This window comes from Musca autumnalis, unplaced genomic scaffold (genome assembly GCF_047663935.1).
Source record: "Musca autumnalis isolate F117 unplaced genomic scaffold, ASM4766393v1 scaffold_5, whole genome shotgun sequence".
Taxonomy (NCBI): domain Eukaryota; kingdom Metazoa; phylum Arthropoda; class Insecta; order Diptera; family Muscidae; genus Musca; species Musca autumnalis.
This window is the reverse complement of record NW_027412088.1, coordinates 11,405,123-11,426,799: the sequence shown is the minus strand read 5'-3', so window position 1 is coordinate 11,426,799 and position 21,677 is coordinate 11,405,123. Positions and strand designations below refer to the sequence as shown.

General features: G+C 36.7%; 1 protein-coding gene across 2 annotated transcripts in view; it reads right to left on the bottom strand.

Annotated features, from left to right (window-relative positions):
- The window catches only part of dpr1 (defective proboscis extension response 1), a 541,854-nt gene that overhangs the window by 189,569 nt on the left and 330,608 nt on the right, over window positions 1-21,677 (bottom strand). For both annotated transcript variants that reach the window (XM_073988758.1, XM_073988757.1), the window contains exon 3: window positions 4,769-4,935. In XM_073988758.1, coding sequence (XP_073844859.1) covers window positions 4,769-4,935 — 167 coding nt within the window. The remainder of the gene's footprint in view (window positions 1-4,768; window positions 4,936-21,677) is intronic.

Here is a 21,677-nt window from a genome sequence, read left to right as displayed (position 1 = left end):
TAGAAGCAAATAAATACAAACTTTCTCCCAACAATTAAATTGATGTTTTGAAAAACTTCTTTTGAAATGTCTCATATCCCCTTTTTTATTTGGTTAAGCTCTAAATACTTCGAAATTAATGGATGAAATATTTTTACCACCCTCCACACGAAAAAGTTTATTTTTTGTTTCACTTCGTTTCAATTGCAATTTGCATATCAGAACATGTAAATCTCGTTGAAAAATTTTTTTCGTCAGCCGTTTATACATGGTTTTTAATTTTGGGCTAATAGGAAGTATTGGCAGCTTGTGCGTGTGCGTATGTGTTAAATTGTTTCTACTTACGGGAAAAAATTGTGATTTAAAAAACATATCAGTCAAGCTTGTCATTGATGTGCACCCTTGTTTATGTGTTGTTGTTTCTTTTTTGTTTTTAGCTTGAATGTGTGAGTGTGTGTGTTGTATCTGATATGTTACCACATCCATCAAATGACAAGTACTACTATATGTCAGCTTCCAAGCCCTAAGCCCCTTTAGAAAATACCTACAACCACCCAATTTGAGATTGTGATTGATGGTCTATAAATTAGTCATTTGTGTGTGTGTGTTGATGTATTGGTTTTGCGGCTTGATATCTTGGCACAAGTGGTTTCACGTATGCGGCGCTTGTACGTGTACCATGTAAGTACGTAATAGACCTTGTCCTTGTCAAAAATGTTTAGACCCAAATCCACTTGACAGTTAAAACAAACATAACAGCATATACTACCTACATACGTACTACTATACAAATATGCCAACACGAATTGGTTTAAGGAGAGCAAGGACATTACTGTGGTCGCGGTTCAATTGGTACTCTAAAGGGTTATTAGAATATCTTTTTAAAGCAAGTAAAAAGGTATCAGTCGATTTTGCCGAAAGAGGTATATCATCAGAATGTGTGAATTGAAATACCTTTTCCCCAAAAAAGTATGTATTTAGAATATTGGGCATATGAACTTGCCGACAAATATATAAATTAGGATAAAATCTCAAAAGTTTTGCAGGTGAGGTATCGGAGTACATGATCTTGCCCACGAAAAACATTATATCGCTCTAAACCGGTCTACTAGGACCGGTAAAATTTCCAAAGGATTCTCGCACAGACCCTTAACCGCACTTAAACAAAAATGTTGATCATTTGTGTGGGTGCTACTCTAAGGAAAGGACCAATAGGGCCCACTTTTGAACATAAACTAAGTTTGGACAAAATATTTCGATTTCTAAAGTTTGGGTGACGTAGGGGATGGAAGATACCAAGGAACGGTCCTGACCGGTTTTAACATGTCAAAGCCCAGGATTTATCTCGGTCCCTCTTTCATCTCAAGTGGACACTGACCTCCCCGTGGTATCACCTGGGGAACTGCCTTTAACACCCGTTAAAGGTAGTGAGCTAACATGTGCCGCGCGTTCACCCATAAGAACGTTAAAAACTTGGGTTTGGGCGTCGGGTTAGTTACCCTCCCCTAGAAAAAACAGCCTACTATGAAAAAACGAAAGAAAAGAAAAACAAACCTCTCTAAAGTTGACGAACCCCGCAAACGTTTAAGGACCATGACCTGCGAATCTGCACCTGGAATGTTCGCACTCTTTAAGAGAAGGTGCAGTCTTCGCATTGGCAGACGTACCTGAAAAGTACAAGGACGATATTATTGCCATACAGGAAATATGATGGATTGGGAAAGGCGTCACAGCAACACCTAAAGGGGACGCACTGTATTATAGCTGCCATGACGTAAAACATGAGTTTGGTTGCGGATTCGTAGTTAGTCGGAGGCTAAAACATCTAGTACCAAGCTTCACCCCAGTGAATGAAAGACTTGCTGCAATGCGAATAAAAGCTAAACTCTTCAACATCTGCTATATTTGCGCTCATGCTCCCACTGAAGAAAAGGACGAACAGACCACAGATGTATTTTACGAGCGCTTAGAAGAAACATATGACCGTTGCCCTGCCCATGACATTAAAATCATTCTAGGCGATTTTAATGCCAAAATTGGAAAGGAGAATATCTTTGCCCCAACAGTCGGGAAATTCAGTCTCCACAGTGAAACATCTGACAATGGTATGATAGACTTTACAGCTGCAAACATGGTAGTTAGCAGTACCAGGTTTAATCATCTCGATATTCATAAGGGCAGATCAAAGAACAAGTAATCAAATTGATCATGCTGTGATAGATGGGAGACATTCATCGAGCGTGTTGGAGGTACGATCGTTCCGAGGCGCAAACATTGATTCGGACCACTACCTTGTTGCAGCAAAGGTACGCACCCGGTTAAACGTAGCAAACAAAGTACGAACAGACACAACACGGAAGTTGGACATCGGTAAGCTGCAATCACAACAGATAGCCACAGCATATTCCACTCAACTGACTTAATTGCTTAATCAGGGCACTCCTCGTCCCGATAACATATCAGCACAATGGCAAAATATTGCCCAATCCATGCCAACAGCCGCAAAATCCATACTTGGATACCAAGGAATCCATGGTATGACCAGGAGTGTCGTGCTACTACCGAAGAGAAAAATGCGACATACAGGGCTACTCTACAATCAGTAGCAACGCGTAACGCACGAGAGAGGTATCGGGAGAAAAGGAGAGGAGAAGCAGGAAAAAGGAGAGAGATGGAAAAGCGGGAGTGTGAACAAATCTAGATGTACAGGAGACAGAATGAAGCCCGAAAATTCTACCAAAGAGTGAAACATCAAACTGATGGCTTTGGTACAGGCACATCCTCCTGTAGAGACCAGCAAGGTAATCTGATAACTAATACATATAGTATGCTAAGAATATGGAAAGACCATTTTTCCAAACTGTTGGTATCCAATAGTAGCGAAGTCGACGAAGATACCACAGATCCAATCCCAGAAGATGGTATTGAATGTATACCACCCGGCCAAGATGAGGTAAAGACAGCAATAAACCGGCTGAAGAATAATAAGGCAGCAGGAGCTGATGGCCTACCAGCCGAGCTGTTTAACACCGGAGGCGACACGCTGATAAGGTGTATGCATCAACTAGTTAGCTCCATCTGGCAGGAAGAACGCGTACCCGACGATTGGAACGTGAGCATCCTGTGTCCCGTCCATAAGAAAGGAGATGAGACTTTATGCTCCAACTATAGGGGCATAAGTCTTCTCCCTATCGCCTACAAGATAATGTCAGGGATATTGTGCGAACGACTAAAGCCCATGGTCAACGAAATAATTGGAAGATACCAATGCGTCTTTAGACCTGGCAAGTCCATTATTGACCAGATATTTACCCTGCGGCAAATCCTGGAGAAGACCCAAGAGACGCAGATCGACACCTACCACCTTTTTGTCGATTATAAAGCAGCCTTCGACAGCCTACTACGTTCAAAAGTATTCCAAGGAATGTCTGAATTTGGTATCCTCGCAACGCTCATTCGGCTTTGTAAAATAGCTCTAACTGACACAAGATCTTCAGTTAAAATAGGAAAGAACCTCTCCTAAGAGTTTTGTACCAAAAGAGGTTTCAGGCAAGGAGACAGCCTTTCGTGTGATATTTTCAACATCCTGCTAGAAAAGGTCATACGAGTGGCAAACGTCAAAAGAAGTGGGCACAATCTACACCATTAGCTTATGCTGATTATATAGACATCATGGGACGATCAGTAAAAGAAGTAACCGATACATTTATGAAGGTTGAACAAGAATCTGCTAAAGTGGATCTGGCGGTAAACGGCGAGAAGAGCACGCTGATGGTGTCGACGCGCAATGCGTCCGTTGAGATCGGTCCAAATGTTGAAGTTGGTTCTTATAATTTTGAGGTAGTAAAAGACTTCGTATACCTCGGCACCGCCGTAAACACAACAAACGACATCAGTTTTGAAATAAAAAGAGAATTGTATTGGCCAACAGATGCCGCTTTGTCTTAAGTAAGCAGTTTAAAAACAAAGCCACAACTCGTCAAACAAAAATAACGCTTTACAAAACACTTATACTAGCCGTGCTGATGTATGGTTCCGAAGCCTGGGTACTTGCGCAAGCAGATAAGGCAGTATTTGGCGTGTTTGAGAGAAAATTCTTCGAACGATCTACGGACCGATCTGCGTTGACGGTGAATATCGACGTCGCATGAACCACGAGCTGTATCTGCTATAAAACGACATCAATATTGTTAAACGTATCGAGATGCAGCGATTGCGTTGGCTAGGCCATATAATAAGAATGAGAGATGATGAACCCGCAAAAAAGGCGTTTAAATTCGAGCCACATGGCGGTGCACGCAGAATTGGCAGGCCAAAGAATAGATGGCGCAAACAAGTGGATGAAGAGATGACAAGGCGCGGTATTCCGCAGAGAGAATTGGAGATCCTTTCTTAGTTCGGTCTATGGAACAAATGTTCTGTAGTGGGCCAGCTATGTAAGTAAGTAGGTAAGTAAGTAGGTAGGTAAGTAAGTAAGTAATAATAATAATGTTGGAATACTCCAGACTTATGCAATCATAATGTTTTTTATAAAATATTCGAAGATATTGATCGGCATGTATGTATGATGTATGTTCCAAGTATGAATTTTCGGTAATAAATATGTATATAAATATTATATACAGCTATATAAAAAATTATTTATATTTTCTCCAAGTTTTCATTTTTAATTTTTTCATTTTCCATGGGATTTATTTAAAATTTGCCAGTAATTTTTTATTAATTTCAATGCCCTTGTTTATTTGTGTAAGATATACCTATGTATATAACCTAATTGTAATTTACTTACATCCTTATCGCCCAAACGCTCCACACGGCAGTGCAGAAAACCCGTTTGACCCACTGTCACGGTGACATTTCGCGGCACATCAAAATCAAAATATGGCAAAAGATTTGTTGGTGACACTGTGGTTGTTTCCAGTGCTGTATACGACGTTGAATATGTTGTCAAGGATTCTGCAACAAAAAGGATAAACAAAAAAAGAAGAAGAAACATTATAGCAAACATGAGTAATGGATTGAGAGTAGCATAACAGTAAACATGATTAAATGTAGAGTCTTAAAAATATTAATATACGTATGTACATATGTATAAGAATTAAGGAAGGCGAAACTGAGAAAACGCTGAAAATAAAACAGATTAACCGAAGTCGGTCAGGCTACAGGAAATTTATGTTGACATTATTCATACAGCAGAGCATATGTGGAAAATTATGTAAATGGCCAACCTTCAAGGCGCCATTTTGACATTAACTTTCACCACTACAGATTATATGGTTGTTTGTGTTAAATGTTAACTCTTTTCTGTTTTTTTTACACTTGCCATTGGTATTTGTATTTGTTGTTGGTGCTGATTGTGTGATGGCAGTTGTAAAAGCCACTTCTTTAAAGCAATAACAGCAGCAACGCTGAGTAAATAATAAACAAATATAAAAGAGACATTGTTAATCTTATGAATGGCCAGCAATGCGATTTTCTTTTTATGTTTCTTCTCATAACTGTAAATATGAAATAAATAAAAAAGGAAAAAAAACAAATAAGTTTTTCTTATTTTCATTATCGCTCAATGTTTTTACTCATCTACTTTGCCTTTCTTTAAATATTTCTTTTTTATCGTTTTTGTTGATCGTAAAAAAGAATTTTGTATAAATGGTAAATTGTAGTTACGAAAGAAGAAGAAGAAGTAGAAGCTGAGGGAAAAAAATTATTTATGAATTCATATGAACGGCTGAATTGATGGCAATAAAATCTCAAGCAAAATATGTAATAAGTCTGGACAATGGGCGACAAATTATCGTAAAAGCGATTTCCATCATTTCAGTCAAAAGAGCAAATGACTTCACATGCTATGTTCGGTCAGTCAGTGGTAGTCCATCATCATCAAACTGTTGGTGATGAATGAATTGCTCATCAGCCACAATGGGGCTATGTAGTGTAGTGGAGCTGTGAGTTATTAACACAATGATTACAGAGAAAGTAATTTCTAAAGGACTGCTGTAAGTACTGTTTAATGAGTTTTACTTTCAAGGATCTTACGCAAATAATGTTGGCTTTATGTCACTTTTGTTTATGCAAAACGTTCGTCAATGGACCACCATCGACCAGCTTGAAAATTATTATTATTTACGCTCGCAAACTACGATGAGTATAAAAATTGGTTGCAATTTTAACTGTGCCATATGCACATATATGTATATCCGCAGTATAAATCTAATTTAACAAGTAAGAATAACGTTAAGTTCCACCGCGAGTTATATTGAAGTAAAATGGAACAATTAGTTTCCTATCGTTTATGAGCTTTACCGCCACGCTAACCGGAGAATATCGCTTTCTTTTAAAAAAGGTTTAATACCATTGAGACATCGAAAAATCCAAAATAGCACACGGTGCTCTTGATTCAAATTTAAATGGAAGGTGCTTACACCTGGGAAGTTTTTGCGGATTCTGAAACTACAATGTTCATAGATGAGAAAAATCAAACAACAAAAAAAATCGGCGGAGCGCTTTTTAAATAAATCGCGATTCAAGTTGACATTTTTAGGGGTTGTTTGGGTTTTTGCGATTTTGCTTGGAAACCTCAAGTCCCATTAAAATAGGAATAAAGAAAATGTTGTAGCTATCAAAATTCTCTACAAGATTAACCTTAATGATATTTTCGTAGGTTTTACAACTTTTGAGATATAGAAGTTGAAATTGGGACAATTCAAATTCAATTCAATTCTGTATCGTTTCCTTATAAAACAATGTCATGACTGCGAATTCCCAACTTAAACTTATATATCTAAAAATATGGTAGAACCTAGGAAAAATTATATAAGACAGTCTTGTAGAGAATTTTCACAGCTATAAGATTTTCTCAGGTCCCATGCCGATAAGACTTGCCGTATTCAAGCAAAATCGCGAAACCCTAACAAAAAAACCTAAAAATGTATACTGAGGTTCTTTATCTCAAAAATGGTACAGCCTGAGAACAAATCATAAACGTCAATCCTGTAGAGAATTTTCACAGCTACAAAATTTTCTTTAGCTCCATTTCGATTGGACTTGCGGTATCCAAGGAAAATCGTGAACACCTAAAAATGTGAATTTTGACCGCAATTTATTTAAAAATCCCTACAGCGATATTTTCTTGTTTTTTGATTTTTCTCATCTATGAACTTTGTAGTTTCAGAATCCGTAAAAACTTCCCAGGTGTAAGCACATTCCATTTCAATTTGATTCAAGAGCACCGTGAGCATTTTACAATAGGTTGACCTATGTGTATAAAAAAAAAACAAAAAGCAAATTTGAAAGGCCTACCCTAATATTTTCCGTTTGATACAAAAAAAAAAAGAAAAACATGAACAATCTTTGTTTTCAAAAGCGAATTTTCACGAAACCGCTCTTCAGGCCACATTTGATGAAACATTTTTACAAATTCATTGTTGTGTCTTAAAAAATAAATCTCACACAAATTGCAGAAAATCCGATAAGATTTAAATATAAGCTATATTTTACTGCCCAAATTACCATATATTGGCAAAATATGTATAATAGGGTTATAACTTTTTTTCAATTTTTGCAAATATCATAAATACCATCGCATAGCCGTATAGAGCATGAAAAACAACTATGAAATACGGTGTCATTTTTTTCTCTATCGCGAAAAAATTTTCCGCACCAAATCCATTGAAGTTCACTAATGTATTATTTAATTTTATTTGTTATAATGCCATATACGCTTTTCGTAACAACTTATTAATACTTTTAAACTAATATAAAATCAATAAATAAAATCAAAGCATTCTGTACCAATTTATTATCAAATCGCGATATTTCAGGGGATTTATTGCACCTTCTACAATATTGCAATTTTTTGGTTTTCTTTATAAACTCGCAAATGTTATGTTTATATTTATTGTACCTATCGGATAAGAGAATATGTGGTCATTTTCAGCGAATTCGCGAATGCTACAGACTGTTTTCAATAACTTTGCATGTGAGAATCGTATTTGCTTTCTTTAAATATTTATTCAATCAAAGCAAATTTAAATTTTTAAATAGAAAAAATATCAAAGGGGCTTTAGTAATCGCAGTCGGTGCGAAAACTTTTTTCACCGAATCGAACTAAAACAAGCGTTTTCTTTATCAGGACAATATTCCGCACATCGTACTGGCGTGATATTTATTTATTTTTTTTTTTGTTTATAGCCCAAATGAACAATGGAACAACATAAAAAAAAATTAGCCACAACAACGAACTGGTAAAATTTGTTCGTCGATTTAAAAATAAATATGGCACGTAGAGCTATTTCGTGAAAATTCGATTCGACGCACGTGTTAACGTTAACCGGTTGTTATACATTTTTATAAAAATCGTTTTTTTTAGCTGAACTGGTTAAGTTTTTTCCATCGATTGGACCTTTGGTTCCATACCCATTTTTTGTAGAAAGATCCCTCAGTTGGTAAGGGTTAACGTTAACCGATCGTCATAAAATGTCATATATAAAGTTTTCGGATCAAATGGGAAAAATTCGGGGCTGTGTTTTTCACAAAAAAAAAAAAAAAAATGTTTTCTTTTTCTTGGGTCGCCCTAGTGTACAGACTTCAAAATACGTAAAATCTGGAATATCCTTCATATTGGGAATATACCAAAATAAGAACCTATACAAGTAAAAAAGTATCAGTCGGCTTGGCCGACAGAGATATACCATCAACCTGTGTGGATTGAAATAATTTTTTTCAAAAAAAAAAAACGTATGTATTTAGGATGGTTTTCAAAATTTTGGGCGTATGAATCGACAAAAATATGGATAGGATTAAAGTTCAAAAATTTGCGGGGATATCGATAGATAGCGCTTTTTTACCATACTAGCCTACGAAAAACATAATATCGCTTTAAACAGGACCACTAGGAAAACCTTTGGTAAAAATGTCGATAGGATCCTCGAACAGCCCTTAACCACACAAAAATGTTGAACATTTGTGTGGGTGGTACCCCAAGAATTGGACAGATAGGGCCCAAATTTGAACAAAAACTAAGTTTCGACAAAATTTAGAGAACCAAAGTTTGGACCAAATCGGTTGCTACGTCTATTAGATATCGCGCGTACCATTTTAGCGAATAATTTCGAACTTTTGTGGGGGAGGTTCCGGAAGGAGTGGACCTATAGGCACCAACTTCGAATTTCATCTAATATTCGAATAAATATTACGATATCCAAAGTGTGGACGAACGCAGTATTCGGTTCGAGCTCGCCAGCCACTGCACATGTGGTGCCATAGGGGTTTTTACAACTTTCGGCCTGTTTTCTCAAGAAGTATAGAGTTGCCCCTGAAAAATTTTACTGTCGTAATTGTGGCAGCAAATGCAGATTGCTTCAACAAAAATCAAAGTGATTCGAGAGCAGGTCTTAAAAAGAATTTATCCAAAATTTTGTGTGGGAGGTACCCGAAGGAGTGGATCGATAGAGTCCATATTGGAACCTGACCCATATCTGGTGGATATATTAGGATGTGTAAAGTATGGACCAAATCGGTCACTCCCATCAAGAGGTATCATGCGCAAAATTTTTCCGAACATTTTCGAACTTTTGTGGTACCTGAAGAAGTGGGCCGATATGGCTTATCTTGGAACCTTAACTATGTCTGGACAAAATATTACGAAGGGAAAATTTTGGACCAAATCGGCAGATCCGTTCGAGATCGTTGCGCTCCAACCACTACACACGGTGTCATAGGGGCTTTTTGCGCCTTTCAGGCTATTTTCTCAGGAACTGTGGACTTTCCTCTGATGAAGCTTGTTCCGTCGTATGGTTGCTACAACAAAAATCAAAGCGATTTGAGAGCAGGTCTTAAACTGAACTTTCCGAAATTTTGTGTGGGAGGTACCCGAAGAAGTATACCGATTGAGTCCATATTGGAACCTCATCTAAGTGGAAATTTCAGGATGTGCAAAGTATGGACCAAATCGGTTACTCCATTCGAGGGCTATCGTTCGCACAAATTTTCCGAACATTTTCGAACTTTTGTGGGGGAAGTACCGGAAGGAGTGGACCGATTTAACCCATCTTCGAACTTAAACTAAGCTTGGACAAAATATTACGAAAGCCAAATTTTGGCTCGAATCGGTTGATCCGTTCGAGAGTTATCGTGCGCTCCAGCCAGCCAAACAGACGGACAGAGGGACGGACATGACTAAATCGACTCCAAATTGTCTGAAACAGATTTCGTCCAAACATACTTGGTGTCTAAAACCATTATTCGATGAGGTACATTCTGCCCGTATGAAAGTGTATATACCCTCGTTAGCATAAATGCAGAGGGTATAAATACGTAAAATCTGGAGTATCCTTCATATGCACCTATATTGATCATTTTCTTCGTGGAGCTTTTCTACCCATTGTGAATCTAAAATACCAAGTTACAGTCACTTTAGTAGGCTAGTTGTTTAACTGACTTCACATCGAGCGGTACCGAAAATCGTGAGGTACTTTCACATAATACCGAAAATCGGTAGGTACAGTTCTATAGGCCTGCGTACATAAGCTGCCTTGCCTGATTGCCTTGCTTTCCTGCTTCATTGCTGACATAATAAAAATGAAAGAATAAAGAAGGCCGAGCAATTTTCGAACTGGATTGCCCTTTTCTTTTTTATTCTTTTATCAGAAGCAAGCAAGGTAAGCAGGCAAGGCAGCTTATGTACTCACCCCTTATGGGGGTCTCTATACCGACAAATTTCTAGGAGCCTTAAATAGGGCTATATGCCAAATTTCAAATTTCGATGAGATAATGTGGCTGAAAACCTTCAAAATGCCCAAAATCGGGAGGTACAGTTCTATGGAGGCCATATCAAAACGTTTGCCTATAACGACCAAAGTTTGGTAGCCGCAAACAGGATTAAATGCCAAATCGGTGAGAAAATGTGGCTAAAACCTTCGAAATACCGAAATTCGGGAGGTATCTTTCTATGGGGGTTATATAAAAACGTGGGCCGATGTGACCAATTTTCAATACCAAACATTCTAGAATTAGTACCAAATTATAAAATTCTATCTTTAATATAGCAAGCTGTATATTGATTTCAACGGATAGACGGACGGACAAATGGGCATGGTTATATCGATTTTGAATTTTATGCTGGTCAAGAATATCCGAAAAATATTTCGATGTGTTGCAAACGGAATGACAAAGTTAATTATACCCTCCATATTATGGTGGAGGGCATACAAATGAGCACTTCTACATTGAAGATATTCGGAAGTCTGTATTTAATGTGTTCAAAAGTTAAGAATTCTCCCCTTGCGAATATTGTCAGCAGAATTGATTTCAACTGCTTCCTAGTATAGTTATTTTCGTTCATTCTCAGCATCTTTGGACAACGTTTGGTTTTCAAAATTGGGTCCGAGTACATTTTGTAATATGCATATTGGGCGCTTATACCATCAACATGGTCATGCAGTACCGTCAGATGCATTTAAGTAGATTCAATCGCCTACTTTCATTAATGTAAGGGTTACTGTTCCTAGGATCGACCTACAGTGTCAAGACCACTCTCCTAATTGGTAATCGGGGAAGTTCTTTTGTATGTTATGTGATAACCGCCTTTCAGTTAATGTCATCTTACAAAGTCCAGTACTTGACAGGTCGAAATTAAAGTTACATTGATTTTGTCCAATTATTTCATTGACTAAGTGGAACATTCCAAGTGCAGATTCGGAGATCGTGGTTATTAAAACGTTTAATGATATCGTCAGTATTCGCGTCTTGCTTTTTTCATGGGTGGGTTACTGGTTCAATGCCTAACCCATGACCTCTAATAAACCTTGAATTGTCTGCGACTGATGACTTAATTGACAGTCCCCCAAAATATCTACTAGACTGGCTCTATTCGCTGTTAGTCATCTATGCTTCCCCGAAGTGCAAATGTAGGTTATAATTACAGTCACAAAATAATCTCTGAGATATTGTTCTGCCTTCAATGATTTTAGACTCCAATTAAGCTTTAATCCAATGATGTCTTAGTTTATATAATCTTCCTTAATTAATATTTGATCCTACATAAAATAAATATATTAATTAAATTTCCACGAGTATCTTATGTTTATATCCTCTTTCCTATAAACACGTAGTCAATCATGATGATAAGCAAAAAAGCTCAATGCTCCACTTGGTTTTAAGCTCCACCAACCTTTTGGCAAAAAGTTTCATTGATTTTCGTTTTTTTTTTCTCGCCTGGTGTCTTTATTTTATTTTGTGGCAAATCTGAAGATCCACTTAAGCTGTGCACTCTTGACATAGTCAATGCATCAACAGAGAAATTTTAAGCAAGTGCCCTTACGACACTTAATAGCGGTATTATTAAAGTCAACACATACGTACTTATATACATACATCGTGTGGGGAAAAATATACGTTCATATATATATGTACGTACGTTGTTATAATCCATTTTTTTTTTTTCATATGATGCTGCAATAGTTTTGTGGCACATGCAATGATATATGCAACGTTGGCAAATTCATCTCACCGCACAGACGGACAAACATACAGACAGACAGACGACATGTCGTCTGACACCAAAATGCTGTGGTGTGAAAACAACTACAAACAAACCAGACAATGTCGACAAAGATGAAAGGGGTGAAATGTAAAGTAATGTACGGTAATATATTTACTCAATACATATTCATTCAGCCAACACTAATACAACTTCGCTTACTTGACGTGTCTTGTTCTAGACTTGAACATCACATAGGGCAAGTTGAACATAGTGTGTGGGATAATTTGCTTTCTGGATCTATATATCTCTTAGGTGTATATGTATTTTCTGAAGAGACAACTTAAGCATAATCAATTGAGTGTAATTTACGTGTAAGAGGGCATACAATGCTGGATATCCGACACTTGGTACTCCCACTGAGTGAAACTGCATACCAAAGTTGTTTTTACATCTTTCGTTTGTCCTTTTTCGTTTGTTTCATGATTTACAGCATATTTGTAATTTTTTTAGTTATTTAGCTGACTTTAAATTTGGCCTTATTGACATTAAAGAGTATTAGCTGTTCGAATGGTAGCATAACATTTGAAATTTTAAGGTCAAAGACAAATGTGGCGAAACGTAATCAAAACTCCAACAAAAGAGATAAAATTTCTTAAGCGATGGTCAAGTCTGAATGCAGCCCTGAAGACACCACTTTCAGTGAAGTTTTAAATGGCTGAAATGTTCAAATACGAGGAAATTGTACCTCGACAACACGATCCGCACTATAACTCTCGAAAAGTGTAATCAATTTGGGCGAAAATACATATATGGTTAATAATATTTAATTCAAATTTATTCAGAAGTTCACAAATTTTCGCATAAACGCAGTTTAAGGGTTGTTGCAGGACAGCCTTCAAAAAATTGGCCATTAATAGTCCCTATATCAATTTCGAAGATGGACTATAAGGGTCGACTCCTTCGGGCGATTACCCACAAAGCTAAAAACTGTTTCCGCTTGAAACCAACTTAAGGTCACTTCTCGGATCGTCTTGATTGTTTTACATCAGGTTGTACTTGTTACCTTGATTGCAATGGTATAACCTTAATACCAGGGAAGATATGATATATATTTCCTATTTCCAAAACCCTTTCAAATTCCGGTTTGTTGTTAAAAATTGAAACGTAGAGGTTTGTTCCCTTAAGGCCTCGACACATAAGAAGCATGGCATTCTTGCTATGATAAAGACTAAAGACCAAGTTCGACCTAATAAAAAGTTTCCAGAATCACATTTGAATTAGGTCGAACTTGGTCTTTAGTCATTTACCAGATCTGACTTAAGCAAGAATGCCATGCTTCTTATGTGTCGAGGCCTTAACTCCTTCTGACACCTCTTGCTTTAACTGTCAAACAAATTGTTCTTATGCCTATTTGAAGGCCAGGCCTCGGATAGTTTACAATATTGTTTTGTAATAAGCTTGAAGGCGTTGGTGTTTTACCAGGTTATTGTTAATTTCTAAAAGCATCGAATGATCCGATAACTTCTAATGTCATGTTTCGCCTTTGGTTACGGAAGGCTCCTCAGACAACCAATTGCATTTGAAAGAGAAAAAAGTTAGATGTAGCGAAGCCGCCCCACAATCGATGTGTCTGAGGAGCCTTCCTAAACCAAAGGCGAAACATGTCATGTCACACAGTGGTGTTTGTGTGGGTTCGTATCCTCGGCTTTCCTTTTTCAAAAAGCAACTTGGTCAGTAAGCTCGTCTCTAACGAGAAATTAATTAAAAATTACTAATTTTCTTTAGGTCAGAGGCTGAGGGTATATCTCCGTCAGTACAGCTGACTGATACTTTAGTCCTTGTTATGATAATTTTTTTATTTTTTATTTCCAAATCTATACTATCCTGTTCGTTTGTTAATATGTTAGGGAAGAAGGTTATGTTTGCTTCACAGCTATCGCTTTTTTCTTGCTTTCGTTGGGTGAGGACTGACAATTGTGTTGTTGTAAGTACCAAGTGCGGTGATGAGTGGGTATAAACATGGTTTTTCACTGAATTGAATTTACCGATTTGTCATCGATTCCCAAACATTTGAGAACCGCTATTTTTGCACAGGTTTTCAATAATGTTTTCATCAATATGCCAACTTACTGTCGCTATTTGTTTTTCCAGGAAATTTTCAAACAAAACACTCTTTATGGCACGTGCTGACAGACTGTAATGCAGACGGTATTTAAATTAGTGACACCAGACACCAAAATTCCAGATAAGTTGTCTTCACTTACAATAATACCTTCTGTGAAAAGTGAAAGATAATCTCAGCGTATTGATATAAATTCTCAAACAAAAATATCTGATATGTATCTCCAGAGAATATAAAGACATGTTTGTTTGAAAAACATGAGTTACCCAGTGTACAATTTTGTCAAGACTTTTATAACAAAGTTTTGATCTTGTAGGGTTCCTACTTAGACTTATCTTAATATCAATATTTGCACTTCATTCATTATGAAGTTAACAAGTCTTCCCGTGAAACATGCTTTGCCTTGATCTGAAAGAACAAAATATAATTAAATGTCCAATGCTTCGTAGATTATTCTCAAAGAATGCATACACTTCTTATACCTGTAAAATAAAACAATCGATTCAAATGAAAATGTTTTCTGGTATACATTAATATAACTTGCTTGATTTCGAGTTTGTGTATGTGCGCGTTCGCATTCATGTTTTTCTTCCTTTAAATGCCTGATTATGGTTTATACGGAACAACACGCTTCCTATGATTAACTGGCAGCGCCACCTATTAATTTATATGTTATCGTTTTGCCTATTTGAGTAGCGTGTAATCAAAATATTTAAGCACGTCCCCGTTTAAGTATAAACTGCTTAACCAACAACAACAACAAAGAATAATGAAATATTTTTTGCATTTCTTAGGACGCAAGCACACGCATCGAATGTTAACGACTAACCAAGTGAAATAAAAATACATATCGAAAGGCAACGATACAACATTTCTTTGGAGGGATTTTGTTCGTGTTTCTTATCGAAACAAATACAAATTAGCAAAAATCACGCAACTAACTTTCTTCTGTTGCTTCAGAACGAGTTTGGAACTGTGTTTAAAGAAATTATTAGTGATGTTTTACTTTCAATGTATGAAGTTTAAGGATAATTTTCTTAGGCATCCTTTACGTTTATTATAGGAGTAGTAAAGGTAAAGGAGGCCTAAAAAATTGCCCTTTGAGTTCATAAATTAAAACATCAGTAATAATTTTTTTAAACATAGCCATCCACATCATGCAGTCATCCCAAGACATTTTCAAAATTCTCGATGTAAGTTACATACAATTTTTGGGGGTTCTTTTTTAGCCATTAAACACAACAAATGCTTGTTTCAAAACCACTGTCACAATGCCTGATTAAATTGTTTCTTGGTGCGTAAATTAGATTCTTTCCCACTTTCGCCCCACCCAGCTGCTTTTTCATTTTAACGCCTCCCCTATTGTATCGAAAAAAAACCATAAATCCAAACTGCATTGATAAATCATAAATTTAGTAAGGGCTGGTTATGGCTTCCCTCTGCCGAGACATATGGAGAAGGATGTGGCACCACCAATAGACAGTCAGTCGATGACAAATAAAATTAAGGGAGATGAAGTCGACCTTCATAGAAAGCAAGGCGTGGAATGTTGAGTGTATTTTAATGGCGTTACGTGTTCCAATTTAAATAAAGTGTTATACGATGACGTCGAAGGAACGAATGAACGAATGAAACAGCGAACGAACGACTGAAGTATGATAGAAACCAATTAATGTTATGATTATACCGTTATTTATTCCATGCCATGAGGGAGTGTGCTGCCGCCTGTTCGTTAGCAAAAGAGGAATTGCCATTTTTTAGATAACATTAAGGAAAATCGCTTTTTCGTAGAAGGATATACATATTTTGGTTGTTATTGAAAGCTATTTTCGGCACGATTAGGTATGTAATGAAATATGTTATAATGACACCCATGCATACATATGTATATGGGTCATTAGCATTGTTATGCTTTTAGCACAAACAAATACTTTCTTTATTTAAAAATGTTGCCTATTAGGGCGAAGTTTATTTTAATATCAATTTTAATTAATTTCTCGCTGGAGTCGAGCTTAATGATCGAAGATTTTTTGCAAGTAAAAAAGGAAAGCCGAAGATTCAAACCCACATAACCGCCTGTAGTGCGATTCTGTAACTAGTTAACGACAGAATTACCGATGATTGCCGGTAAGTGGAAATTTTTAAGTGCCAATAACTTTTAGTATTACAGATTTTTTCGGTAAGTTAGGGACGAAAATAAAGTAGTCGCTAAGCTCTACCAATAGAAACAGTGATTTCAACTTTTATTTTTAGTTTTCATCTATAATTTTGGTTTTTAATTTTACCGATTTTTATCGGTAACTAAAAAATGAGTTACAGAATAGCACTACTGGTCTCGCTGTTGGTAGCAGTTCATCAGACATATAGATTGTGGAGTGGCTTCTCTGTAACCGAAATGTTCATGTTTCACATGTCATGTGTTTTTTACAGTGATGTGTGAGTTAGTTTTCCGAGTCGATTGTGGTATGTTTATGGAAAATTTTAATTGTAGACGGAAAGGCATACCTTGCTTTCGAAACATGTGACATATCGTTTTACTAAATCATTTTGGTTAATGTACTTAATTTTATAATCAAGTGGACTACTTTCATTTATTAGAATAAAACAAATAGAAGCACATGAATTCTAGAAAAATACCCAATTTTTTGCAGAACACTTCATATATTTATTTATCTATTGTAGTGCAATTAAAAACTTTCAAATGCAATTTTATTTTTTTTATTTTTCCCAGAAATTTCATTTCAAATCCATGGTTATTTGCCAACAGTTGTATGTTAGCAAAGAATAAATCCCTTAATTTTCCATCAATATTCACTGATGAAAATCTAATTGCTAAAATGCATGCCATTGAAAGCTTTGATCTAAATTATTCAATGAATGATATTGAATTCCCATTCTTTCATTGCCAAAGAACAGAGGGTTACTAAAAAATATTAATACACAGAAAGTTGTATTTTTTACATAATAAAAACAAAAAACAACTACATACAAAATTAACACAAAACAAATATTTTATATTTAACAAAAATAACAGTGGCAATAAAGGAAAAAATATTTTTCTTAACCATTTGAGATCAGCAAAATAATTATAAATGGTGGTAAGTTGACTTTGTTATTTTTCACAGCTTTTTATCCAGCAAACGAAAAAAAAGCAAAAGTTCATTAAAAATCTCTTTACTAACCCATTATTTTAACATGTCGTGAGAAATTAGTAGTTGTTTTTTTGGCCACTAAATCAACAAGTTAATCTTTGGCTACGAAAGGTAGCAAGTATTTAACTATTTATTTTAATGGCAAAAATAAACTACCTATTTCTCGCGACATGACCTTGTCCAAAGAATGGGTTAGTAAGGAGATTTGTAATGAATTTTCCTTTTTTTCTGGGTTACATAACTATGCTAACTCTACCTAAAGCAAGTTCGAATACCAAATTTTATATTATAAAGGGATAATATTTCATTACAAAAATGCAAATAGTGCCACAAAACAACACTTCGCAGAAGTTTTTTTAGTAACTTTTAATGCTCTTGTTGCCACACATAAGTCCACATATGACGAGGTAAATAAGAGCTATAGTTGGAACTGAACCGACAATAACATAAGCTCTTCAAGGATCAAGGATCATTTCGCCAAAAAAAAAAAAAACTAAATTTACTCTTTCCAAATAACTGGAAGTTTTTTTAAACAAGGAAGAAAAGCGTTGAGTTCGACCAGTCCGAACTTTTTATACCCTCCACCACGAACTGTATTGAAGTGAGTACCAAAAATATCGTTCTATTGGGACTATATGAGGGCGGGGACCTATACCGACAAATTTCCGGCGGAAAGTTGTATATTCTTAACGAAGACTAACTATTAAATTTCAGCAATTTCGATGGGATATTGACGTCACAACCTTTAAATACCGAAAATTAGGAGGTACCATTCTATGGGGGCTATACTAAGGCGTGGACCTGTACTGATAAGTTTCTGGGGGAAAGTTTTATATCCCCAACGAAGACTAAATACCAAATATCAGCCATTTCTAAGGAATATTGAGGCCACAACTATCAAAAGACAGAACTTCGGGAGGTAAGTTCTATGAGGGCTATAAAAAGTCCTATACCAACAAATTTCATATGGAACCTTTAATACCCCAAATGAAGACCAAATACCAAATTTCAGCCATTTCGGTGGATTAATGTGGCCACATCCTTCAAATTACCGAAAATCGGGAGGATCCGTTCTATGGGGGCTATATGAAGGCGTGGACCTATACTTACAAATTTCTGTGGTAAAGTTTTATACCCCCAACGAAGACTAAATACCAAATTTTAACCATTTCGGTGTGAAAATGCGGCTAAAACCTTCAAAATACCGAAAATCGGGAGATATCTTAATATGGGGGCTATATCAAGACATGGCATTCCTGCAAAATGTATGCGAGTACGCAGGATAACATTGACTGACACAAGAGCAGCACTTAAAACAACTAAAAAACATTAAGTTCAAGCCGGGTCGAACTTCTTATACCCTCCACCAAGAAATATTCTGAACAGAAATGGAATAATTGGTTCGATCCCGGATACCCCAAATACCTAAATTAGGTCAAAATGGATTTAAAATTTTCTTCAATCTGTTACCAAAACATGGACCTATGTGGGCGATTTTTGTTGGAGGTGTTGCGGGACCACTGAGAACCTCAAATGCCAAATATAGAACAATGTTGGTGGAAATGTTTCGTGACGGCTGACAAGCTCAACTGTAAAGTACAGGTAGTTTGGTTTAAAATTGTTGCTAAAATTCTCAAAATTCCGAAAATCGGGGGTACCGTTATACCGGGCATGTACCAAAACATGGATCTATGTTGGTGGAATAGTTTCGTGACCACTGGAAACCTCAAGTGACCAATTACAACTAGTTCGCTTAAAAATTTTAACTAAAATCGTGGATATACTGAAAACCGGGTGTACCATTATATCCGAGTTATTCCAAACAAGTAAAAAAATATCAGTCGACTTTGCCGACGGAGCTATACCCTCAGCCCGTGTGGATTAAAATACTTTTTTTGAAAAAATAAAAAAAACCTATGTATTTAGAGGGGTTTTCAAAATGTTGGCCGTAGGCACCGACAAAAGTATGGATAGGATTAAAGCTCAAAAATTTGTGGGGATATCGATAGTTACGGCTTTTTTATCATACTAGCCTGCGAAAAACATATTATAGCTATATTCGGTAATATATTCGGTTCGAGCCCTCCAGCCACTACATATGGTGCAATAGGGGTTTTTTACAACTTTTGGGCTGTTTTCTCAAGAAGTATAGATTTATCCCTGAAAATTCAAAGTGACTGGAGAGCAGGTCTTAAAGTGAATTTATCCGAAATTTTGTGTGGGAGGTACGCGAAGGAGTGGAAAAATTTAGTCCATATTCGAACCTGATCTATATCTGGTAGATATTTAAGGATGTGTAAAGTATTACCAAATCGGTTACTCCCTTCAAGAGTTATCGTGCGTTCAAATTTTCCGAAAATTTGAGGGAGGTACCTGATTAAGTGGACCGATATGGCTTATCTTCGGACTTAAACTAAGTTTGCACAAAATAAGACCAAATTGTGGATTGAATCGGCAGATCCGTTCGAGAGTTATCTTGCGCTCCAACCACTACACCTGGTGTACTAGGGCTTTTTTGTACCTTTCAGGCTATTTTCTCAAAAAGTATGGACCTACCCCTGATGAAGCTTATACCGCGATATGGGGGGGGGGGGGCAGTGACTGCAAGCTGCTACAACAAAAATCAAAGCGATTCCTAACAGGTCCTTAACTGAACTTTTCCGAAATTTTGTGTGGGAAATACCCGAAGGAGTGGACTGATTGCGCCCATATTGGAACCTCATCTAAGTCTGGTAGAAATTTCACGATGTGCAAAGTATGGACCAAATCGGTTACTTCCTTCAAGAGTTATCGTGCGCACAAATTTTCCGAACATTTCCGAACTTTTGTGGGGGAGGTAACGGAAGGATTGGACCGAAATAACCCATCTTCGAACTTAAACTAAGTATGGACAAAATATTGCCAAAGCCAAATTTTTGACTAAATCGGTTTATGTGTTCGAGAGTTATCGTGCGCACCAGCCAGCCTGAGAGACAGACGAACGGACACTGCTAAATCGACTCCAAATTGTCTGAAACACATTTCGTCCAAACAAACTTGGGGTCTAAAACCATTTTTTCGATGAGGCACAATATTGCCAAAGCCAAATTTTGGACCAAATCGGTTTATGTGTTCGAGAGTTATCATGCGCACCAGCCAGCCTGACAGACTTCAGCTAGTTCGGTCAAGAAATGTAGCTAAAATCCTGAAAATAATTTAAATCAGGTGGTACCGTTATACCATACGTGGTCAAACTGACCACATCCGTTGTCGATAGTGCATCAACACCACTTGTGGTCAAAGTGAGCACGTTTGTGGTCGAAATATTAAAAATTGAGCACGCATGTGTTCATATTGATCCCATTAGTTTTCAGATTCAGAAAAATGACAACAGTCGTGGTCGAAAAAAATTGAGCACGACTGTGCGCATGTTGACACCATACGGTGTTGATTTTGAATCGACTTTTTCCCCTCTGTGTACCTCCGGTAAATAGCACTTAACTTTTGAGATAGAGGTAACCAAAAGTTTTATCCGAATTGGATACTCAATTCGTTAGTTACGTGTAATTATATTAGATGCCGGTAGGGTCTTTGGAGATTTTGAGCCATTATCTCAAAAAGTAATTACTTGCTTCCAAACAAATTGTACCGTAGAAGAAAAGCCCGCAAGGACAGGCCGATGTGCTTAAGCTGTACTTTTACAAAAATGATAGACATTTTGTGAAGAAGATACCCACAGGAGCGGACCTACTTATTCCACATATCAAACTAATCTATGTGTGGAAGAACAAGTAAAAAAGTATCAGTCGGCTTTGCCGACAGAGATATACCCTCAACCTGTGCAAATTGAAACACTTTTTTTTACAAAAAACTTATGTATTTAGGGGGTTTCAAAATTTTGGTCGTATGAACCGACAAAATAGTTGATTAGGATTAAAGTTCAAAAATGTTGCGGAAAAGGTAC